Consider the following 10068-nt stretch of genomic DNA (forward strand, 5'->3'; position numbering starts at 1 on the left):
ACAAACCAATTGTATTTCAATAAATAACTGTGTGTTTTTTTTAACAGTAAGAAAGATATTACTAATACTATGAAACAGTCAGTGGTTGCCATGACGACGAGTTGAGCGTGGGGGTCAGAAGGAAGTGTGGCAGTTTTTCAAGATGGCTGTGCAGAGCTGGTTGGAGTCGTTGAAAGCATCTAAGAAAACAGCGCTAATACAAGATGGTGAATAGATTATAGAAGGCAGTTATGCTGCTTTGGGTTTTACGACATGTGTTAATGTTATTCCTGTCAATTACAACAAGACGTAGGCTTTTCATTTGCTTGACTGTAGTAGGAAATGTGTCGTGTGAGTAACAGGTGGTATATGAGAACACAGTACAGTATTTACACGATTTCTAATAACAGGAGCCCTGTGTTTAATGCAATATACGTTTTTGTGATACGCGCCCATACACGATTCTAAATGTTTGGAAGCTGACGATTTTGCCCCCAGTGGATATACCTCATGATATGCACTGAACAATGAACATTTTACTTTTAGGGTTAAGCAACGTTAAAAATGAGCCCCAGGTTTATTTTAGAGAAAATGTATGCCCATCTCCGTGTTAATGATTCTCTCTCTCTCTCTCTCTCTTTATTGTGGTAGGGAAAAGGAAGATCCATTATTTATTTCTGGATGATAAAGAAATGGCTGAGGAATATGACTTGAAGACAGATGAACTGATTGGTAAGTGGTTGTTGTAAAATTTCTTAAAAATAAATGACTTAAAAACAAAAATCCTCATTCAAGTGCCCTGCCTTCTGCTCCAACAGTACCTTTAATACTCTTTACATGATGTGTGGTTTGTGACAGTTCGAAAATGGCGTGTGAAGAATACCCTTGGAGTGCTGGGTCAGTGGCAGATTGAGCTGGGGGAGCCAGCACCTTCCACTGTGGGAGCTCTGGAGCCACAGCTTTTAAAGGAAAACAGCTCCAATGTAAGAGAAGCACTACTGTATTGAACTGTGGCAAACTGTTCTTCACACTAAAGTAATCTAACAGTGCCTTAATGATAGCTTTTATTGAACCAGGATAATAAAGAAAGGTCACTATCTGTGTGTGTGTGTGTGTATATATATATATATATATATATATATATATATATATATATATATATATATATATATAGTATGTTTATTGATTATCTGCGGGTGACCTCTGCTCCTACTGTCCCTACTGTCATGCCAATCACTTCAGTTAGTGAGGCTTTAACTAGGAGAACCAATGGTCATCCCAATAATTATACAGGGGAGTGTGGAACCACTGGCCATCCAAATCCATCAACAGTTGGGTATAATGGCCAGTCGAGGCACTATGGAGAATGGTGGGCTGTTTGAGTTTTCAGACTGTGGGTCCAGACATAAAACCCATTTTACCTGTAGCCTTTACCTGCTGGATTGTCTTTCTTTAGGTGGGTATTGACGTTGTTTCAGTGATGCTGGTTTATTAATGTATGTTGTGTTTTTGTTGTTTAGCCTGTTTTTATGCGGAAAGATACCAAGACGAGTTTCCAGTGGAGAATCCGGAACCTTCCCTACCCCAAGGACGTCTACAAGCTGTCAGTGGAGCAGACTGAACGCTGCTGCATCGTGCGAACCACAAACAAGAAGTAAACCAAACATTCATATTAATTTTGAACTTCAGGAAAACTACTATCAAATATGCAAAGAACACGCAGCCCATTAGTGTATCCTAATACTCATTATACAATCCAATCCATGATTCATTCACTAGTAATTGACATTGTTTTTTATAATTAGTAATGAATATATTTTTTAACATTATAATAATAATATCTTTATTTTTATAAAGCGCCTTTCATAGTGGACCACCATCACAAAGCGCTTTACAGAGGTAGGCTGTGAACTGTGAAACACATCAGTGTTTATATTACAACAGTTGAAACCTACAGTGTTGCCTTAATAGTAGTATACTAGTAAAAGTGTTTGATTATCTGCAAAGATAACAAAATCAAGGATTTGCTATTTACAGATATACCAATTTAAAAATAAACTGATTGCAATGCAACCCTCAATTAGTTTAGGAATACTAGGATGTGATCCCAATCTTGCCTGAAGATGGCAGCATGAACAAATGGATCACTATATTGAGTGAGCAGTGAATACCAGTTTGAATGGAGCGCTGTAAAAAGGTAATGTAATTATGCCACCTGTCCAGGGAAACGTGTTTTACTTTACGTAAGTGATTCCATCCAGAAGAAAACAGGTGGACCTGGCATTTGAAGCTGCACTGATCTGGGGTCAGACTCTAATGTAAGGGGGATATTTTACACATTTTTCATCCCACTGAGCCACGCAGCTTGTTGCTCGTTGGGGAGGTCATTAGCCATCAGCGTCCAAAATATTGCATCTTGGCAACTATACCAAAGAAGGATACTGTTTCCTGTTCAATAATTTGTTCCTGGAGTGCAGTGCCTGGCTTGGGAATACATTTGTAACTCAGGCCTCAAAGATGCTAAGCCAGCAGCCATCAGCAGATCACAAATGTCCTTGAAACTGGGTTTCAATTTCAGCATCCTGTGCTGGCTTGTTTTCAGGTGGGTTTCCATGAAGGTCTAAAAATACTTCTTTAAATATCTAGTACATTCCATCCACAATCTCAAAGCCCTTTATGAACACTGTACAGTTGAATCATTGAGCAACTACCAGTGTTGTGGAACTGGGAAGCCATTTTGTGTCAAGGAAGTAGGCTGAGATTAAAATAACTGATTTCACCTTGCTGAACGCAGGTCCCAGAGGCAGCATGGCAGCTGCTCTAACCATTACAGCACCTACTGAAAGAACTTACCAGGTTTTGAACATGTGCTACTAGTGGGGAGAGAGCTGGCACACTGAAACACCACATCAGCTTTAACTGACCTCAGTCATAATGATGTTTACCACAAAGGTCAACTGGATAGGAAGTGGTGGTGAGGATCGACACCATAGAGTGTATTTCAAGAAGAAATAAGATGCCACTCTGGGTGAAATGGTATTTTAAAAAGGGAAGAGCTAATTAGCCTGCTCTTGTCTGTTTTTTATTTTTTATTGTGAATGGAAAATGTAATGTTAGAAAATGAGTGAAAAAACAAACATTCAGGCTTCAAAATGTCTTCATTCTCACTAGCTCTAACATGGCATTTGAAACAGGATGTTAAAGGCTACAGGACTTAAAATTATTACTTTCTATTCAACAAGGTTTGAATGCTAATAATATGCTCATAAGTTAAATGATACCTACAGAAAAAAGGTTAGTAGTGGTACACATTATATTAAAATAAATTGTGTTGAATTAAAACACATTTATAATGAATTGATCACAGCAGCCATTATTTGAACCCATATTAATTTGAAGAGGCACTTATTGTAAAGTAATGTCTGCCCTGGGACTGGGATGTACAACATTGAATTACATTATTACAGGGTAAAGTGCTAAAGTACTGGTTCCTTATATTTTTACGATGGTTGTGCTTTTTGTCTGGTTTTCCAATATTTCTTGTTTCTTCTGTGTTTGTGTGTTGTGTTTCACTGAGACTCTACATTAGCAGTGCAATGGCAGAAGATAAACTGAGTACTACAATAAAGGCAACACCTGTCAAAACTAAAGCAGGCATAGCAGTCCTTCTTGGATCTGTAGATGACTGATTGCCATGAGACTTTCAATGTGGAAAAACAGGACATAGAATGATTTAAGAGCGTCAGTCTAGGTTTGAGCGGCCTGCTGCCTGTGCTTGGATTGCAAGACCTCATACATGAGCCTTTATCACAAGCTGGTCGTTGAGGGTGAAATGTTAGTGCTGATAATCTACATGAAACAAAACGTCTCCTTATATTTGGACACCAACCGTTTCTAATATAAGCTCTTATATCATGAAGGTTCCTTGGTTTAGAGTAGATCAAGGACAGTTTAAAGAGATTCTTTCAGGTTGTTGCTATGATTGGCAAATCACAGAAGCCTCTGTTTTTCCGGATTGATGTTTACTGGCTGCTCTCAGTGAAAAGTAGCATCTTCTTACCATTCCTCTGGGGCTTGCTGCCTCTGTTTGTCAAACATGGGCCCTTTTGTTCTCAGCTATTTTAGGGTTCTACACTCAGACTTCCTTTTAGACTAGGGCCATATTTTGTTTATAGATATTCTTAGTTTTATCATTTTAATATCAAATATAAATTGAGTTAACATTATTACTGTACAAGAATAGTGGATGTTTATTTTTTTATATAATATAAACATGTTTAAACATATACATTATTATCATTATTATTATTATTATTATTATTATTATTATTGGGCAGCAGTGTGGAGTAGTGGTTAGGGCTCTGGACTCTTGACCGGAGGGTCGTGGTTCAATCCCAGGTGGGGGGCACTGCTGCTGTACCCTTGAGCAAGGTACTTTACCTAGATTGCTCCAGTAAAAACCCAACTGTATAAATGGGTAATTGTATGCACGTAAAAATAATGTGATATCTTATAACAATTGTAAGTTGCCCTGGATAAGGGCGTCGGCTAAGAAATAAATAAATTAATAATAATAATTATTATTATTATTATTATTAATAAAATCTACACAAAAAGGATAATAGGATCCTTGGCATGAGATTTTCAATAATGACACCAAGGCCACAAATTGTATTATTATACTCACACTTAGGGGGGATGTAGCAGCTATTTATATTGAAGTTCAGCTTTCCTCGACCTGGTGAGTGGAATTTATAAAGAATTTCTGTGGAACATGTTGAAAATGCATCCATTGTGGTAAATGCAAGCAATCCATTAGAGTGAGGAGGGAATCTCCAATGGATTATCCTGAAGGATATACAATGTTACATGTGTGTTTTTAGTTAATTCCTTTAAATCCTCTTGGCAGCACCGCAGGATACCCAGTAAACTAGCTCTTTAGCTAAATCACACTGCCTCCTCGCTGCTAATATAGTGTTGAATTACATCCTGTACAAATACATTTTAAAGGTGCACTACCAAACTAGCCCCCACCCCCATGAGCATCTATCATCTATATTACATTTTACAAAAGTTTCTGTTGCTTTAAAATGATGCGCTATAGATTTTAAATAACGATGGGCATACAGAAAGAGGAGTCACCATTACTTTGTTTCTAGTACTGGTCAGGCCCAAAAGAGAACATTCAGATGTGTTAGTATTATAGCCTACTGTATATATAGAATGAAACTTGACATACACAACAGTAACAGTATCTCAAATGAGTATTCACACCTCCTCTGCCTTCTTTCTGTAATGTTTTTATACACCGCAAACTGATATCACCTCTTAAACACTAATGTCTGCCAGAGTCTACTGTGTGAAGTTCCAGACAAATCATCTCCGGCTTCATGTAGATCAGCCTTAATGAATCTGTTACCGATACAGCACAGATTGTGTTGAGGTCACTGGAATTTATCTCTGTAAGTGAAGCCACAGAGCTAACACATTGTACTCTCTTTTCCTCTACCCTCTGTTCAGGTATTTTAAGAAATTCTCCATTCCAGACATGGACAGGTGCCAGTTGTCACTGGAGAGCTCTGCCCTCAGCTTTGCACATGCCAACAACACTTTGATCATAAGTGTAAGTTGTGTGGTTCTTCATTTTTACCCTCGTAGCGCCCCAGTATTTAATCCTTTAATTCTAAAACTGTGCTTTCTACTCTATGGGTTTAAGTTATTCTCAGGTAATTCTCACCTAGGGACTTCACACATTGCACACCAAAAAGAAAAAAAAAAAAGTCAAAGTACTTTTTCATCTAATTCCTGAGTGCATGCGAGCCCTGTTCTTGTAGTAAAGTTATCACCCTGTATGACTCCAGGAATTGGTGTGCAAATGTGTGTTTTGAGTATCCAAATCTGCACCTACAGAGTAAAAGAAACGGATAGAAATGCAGTTTGGTGTTTTTGTTCCTTGCCTGCAGTATGAGAAACCCAAAGAGATCCTGACCCTGGAACAGGAGGTGCTGAGAGAGGTGAAGAAGATGAAGGGCTCCAGTGATGGAGAAGTGGATTGCAAAACTCAGTGAGACACAATAGCTGAATTGCCTTGTTCCATCCATGTACACTTGCTAAGGGTCTGGCTCAAAAGCATACTACTTGTTGCCAATACATTTTCAAAACTCTTTTTCTGCTGAACAGTTTGAGTTTCACCAGGAAGCAGCGCAGATAAAAAAAAAACACCTGAAAACATACGATTCTGCATTGAAAAGGCACTGTGTAGTGACTGATGTTTATCTTTATATTTCTAATAATTATTTCTACATGTGTTTGGCAGCAGCAGTGGTTTATTTTCTGTTGCTCCTCATTGTATAATATATAGCTGTTTTGTAAAATAAATACATAAATAATTAAAATAAAAGTATTTCATGAAAAAGTGGTATATAATATATTTATTAATAATAAATCTTACAAATCATTGTCTTTATAAACTCTGGCAAGGTGCTATTTTCTTAACAGTGTGAAGATTTACAGAATGGTATTTGTGGAATGTGGATAAACCATCTTGTAAAAAGGATTATTTAATTTGTAGCCAAAACAGCTACATGTTTATTGTGCAAAAGGTAAAATCATTTTGTAATACACACTGTCTGCTGATTATTACACACCTTTGTCCATGTCACATCAAAAGAGCTGTTAATTCCCAGAAATGCTGGATGCTGCAGGTTATCCTGTAGTGTTTACACTGTTTAAAAGGTAGGATTTTACAGCACATTCCACTGTAAACTAGCAATTGTAGAGATACATTCCTGGGTATTAAAGTTCTGTGGAAGAAATTTGTTTTTAAAGGCAGAGGATTAACAGATGTTAAAGCATGTGTTGGCATGTTGTGTGTCCTACAATCAAAGTAACAGTGATGTGCAACTACTGGTAAGTACCTGCAAAGCACTGTAAAATCGGCCGGTCGAATGCAGAACAGAGCATCTCCCCGGCAACCTCCCACTTGTTAGTACTGTCAGCAACAGATGTTGAGTTCACACCTCCTTATATCCGGGTTAGCCACTCAGTTGCAGGGTAGCAGCGGCAGGCCATACATTTCTCTGTATTTCGAGATCTTTTCATTACCCAGCTTGGTTCCCTCTCATGTCTTTTCCTGGCTGTTATATGAGTTTATACTTCTGGTGATGTGCCTTTCCTTCGTGAATGATCTCCAGGGCTAACATTAGAGATATGTTTTTTTTTTTTTTTTGATTAAAAAAAACAGACAGTACATTATAAACATGATTGTTCTAACATCTGCACAGACTAATCATTCTTTTGTTTAAAAAATACATCAATAGGGCTTACTTAATCATCATGTGGGTTATCACTGTTTATGGTTAGATTTTGTCCCTAAATCTTATTTCTGGTCTTTGATTGAAGGGAACGTTCTTTAATTTAATGTTGGCATTTGCAAAAAACTCTTTTCAGTTATCAAGAGTAAAATGATGGCTGCTCAGGGGTTGGATTTCTATAATGTTAAAAACAGAAATTGCCTTCCCTATGTTTTTTAAATTGTACAAATAATGTTGCAGCTTTGACAAACATTTCCCATTGCCTCATCCTGTTTATAAAAAAAAATGAATTTAATGTTGATTATGTAAATGTTTTGCACCAATTTGTTTTTGTTATTTTGCTTTAAATATATTTATACATATTGAACACACAGAACTTGAGGCCAGCTTTTATCAAATGGGAACATGTCTTTCCCTTGATCAAATCGAGAGTCATTGCAAAGGCTGTGGAGCATAGAAGACCCAAGTTAAAATCCAGCAACTGACATGGCTTTAGTGGTCTCACATAGCTAGGGTGACTGCAGTCCGCATCAGGTACTTAATACACTTTGGCACCACTGGCATCCTTTCCATAAAGAAGGCCCTTGTTAGATGGAACACGGGTCTGGAATACACTTTCAGCCGTGTAGAGGATTTACTCTCCAGGTCAGGCACACTGGCATTGATCTGGGCTGAATTTCAACTGAAGATCTCAGAGCTTTAAACCCAAACCCTTCAATCCTTCAACCACTCTCTGCCCATCTATATTATATATTCTTCAGTCATGATTTCATACTTGATTTTGATAACACACCAGTTGACAGAAAACTGTAAACCGAAGGCAAGTAAAGTAAAACATCTTATTACACTGCTTCCCAAAAAGCATGCCAAAATGCACAGATCACTTTGGTTTTACCCTCCAATTACAATACCTGAACATAAAGCATAAATTACAGGCAGTTCATTCCTAACTCTGCTACTTGACATATTCTCACTGTGCGTTCAGGTTGACTAGCAGAGTGACAGCTTTATGAGTTGAAAATATCATTTTAATATGGGCTTTTTACAGCAGGTTCCACTCCTGTTTTGTCATTGCCTGTGTAAGAGACACACATTGAAAAGCTACCTACTTACAGTACGTCATTGGGTGTCTTTTCATGTATTACACAGGCCTTGAGTTGAATTGGGTGATTTCTGAGGTTGCTTAAATGATGCAAGTGCTCCATTATAGGAGTACATTAAAGACTCAACAAAGCACAATGTCTTCCTGTCAGGACATTTCTGAGGGTTGGGCAGAATAGCAGGAGACAAGCACCACTGATCTGTTCAGAGAATGCAGGTGTAAAAGCAACAACTTCCCCTACAGCTAGGTTCTTGTCTCTGTGCTCTTGGCTGGTAAATTAAGCACTTTAAGAGAAGTGTTACAATTGTTAAGGCACCAAAAATAGTGTAGATTCAATCAAAAGGTTACTCTTCACTTCTGTGATTCTGGTAGCAAAGTGTATCCAAACAAAGTATACGCAATACAGTATCAGACAAACCAAACATACTAGCCTCTGAAACAGCAGTACTTCTCATATCATTCTATCAAAATCACACTGCAATTTCCACCCACTACAGGATTTACATAAATGCAACATCGTGTGGAGTTCTCATTAAATTGATCCCAATTTTATTTAAGCATATTTTCATGCATCAGTAATCAAGTGGGACCCTTGTTTTCTTTTACTGCTGAGTAACCTCACTGTATTCAGTTTTTACTCAAAATCCATAGTTTTCACGATGATTAAGGCAAGTTCTAGGCACTGTTGGTTCACAATGGCACTGCAATACAGGCTACTCTAGGAGGGATGTAAAGGCTCTCAATCTTTACTCAATACAATGGGAAGTGATTATCTTTTTCAAGTGGAGCTATGTCAAAAGGGTATCAAACTTGGAACTGCTTCCCCTTTACAGTGTAACATCATCTCTCCGTGTTCGGAAAGGGTCCATCTGTTTCAGCACTGGTCAGAGAGGAGCGGAGAGGATCGAATCGGTTAAGGAAAGTGTCAGTCTGTGCCAAGCCAATAGAGATCAATTATCCATTAGGGGGTTTATTAATAACTAATGCTGTGGGACTGCCACCAAATCATGCGGCAGACAGCAGGGCAGCAGAAAGACAGCAGCAACGTCTCACCTGCCTCTCTCTGGGGGGGGGGGGGGGGGGGGGTGGAGGAGAATTCCACTCTGCTGCCCACACTAACCAGGCCAGAGAGCAATGAGGTACTTCCATGTTCTCACGACACACTTTACTATTTATTGGTTTTGTGATCTATGGCCATTTCAAGAGATTCACTCTCAAACAGTAAATATCAGTGACAAGGATCCTGTTAACATACATTATATATATATATAAATTTGCAATTTTTCAGAGCTGTTTCCAAGCGTATCCTAAAAATTACGAAAGCTGCAAAAAATCCATGCAAAGTTTTCTAAATTTGATGAGCGAGGAAGAGTTAAAAACATTTTCTTGAATGAACCTTTAGCAGGATTACCTCACGATGGTCCCGTTTTTACAGCAGAGCAGACACTACGAGAGTAAGTGATGCGATGATCGACCACATACTGGCTTCCCCCAGCTTCTGCGTTAATTATTGATATCTAAAGAGGTGGGCATTTATCCTCCAATCTCTCCAGGGCCTCCCTTCAATCACATCATATTTGTGTTACTTCACTGGCCTTGTGTAATTATGTGTGCACACAAAATGCTTCAAATCAACAGTCAATAATTTATGAAAAAAAAAACATGAAAATTATT

The 10068-nt window shown here is 38.2% G+C and overlaps 1 protein-coding gene across 1 annotated transcript; it reads left to right on the forward strand.

Annotated features, from left to right (window-relative positions):
- The first annotated feature begins 97 nt into the window (after positions 1-97).
- Positions 98-6394, forward strand: LOC117416067 (protein DPCD-like). Its single transcript, XM_034027102.3, has 6 exons — positions 98-206; positions 631-711; positions 838-962; positions 1500-1633; positions 5500-5602; positions 5943-6394. The coding sequence occupies exons 1-6, from the start codon at positions 143-145 to the stop codon at positions 6045-6047; spliced, it is 612 nt and encodes a 203-aa protein (XP_033882993.1). The 5' UTR covers positions 98-142; the 3' UTR covers positions 6048-6394.
- Positions 6395-10068: the final 3674 nt, after the last annotated feature.

The sequence above is a fragment of the Acipenser ruthenus genome, chromosome 7 (assembly GCF_902713425.1).
Source record: "Acipenser ruthenus chromosome 7, fAciRut3.2 maternal haplotype, whole genome shotgun sequence".
Classification (NCBI taxonomy): Eukaryota; Metazoa; Chordata; class Actinopteri; order Acipenseriformes; family Acipenseridae; genus Acipenser; species Acipenser ruthenus.

Coding starts and splice junctions, on each gene's coding strand:
- LOC117416067 (XM_034027102.3), top strand. CDS start 143: ATGGCTGTGCAGAGCTGGTTGGAGTCGTTGAAAGCATCTAAGAAAACA. Junction 1,634..5,499: donor GTGCGAACCACAAACAAGAA/GTAAACCAAACA, acceptor CCCTCTGTTCAG/GTATTTTAAGAAATTCTCCA. Junction 5,603..5,942: donor ACAACACTTTGATCATAAGT/GTAAGTTGTGTG, acceptor CCTTGCCTGCAG/TATGAGAAACCCAAAGAGAT.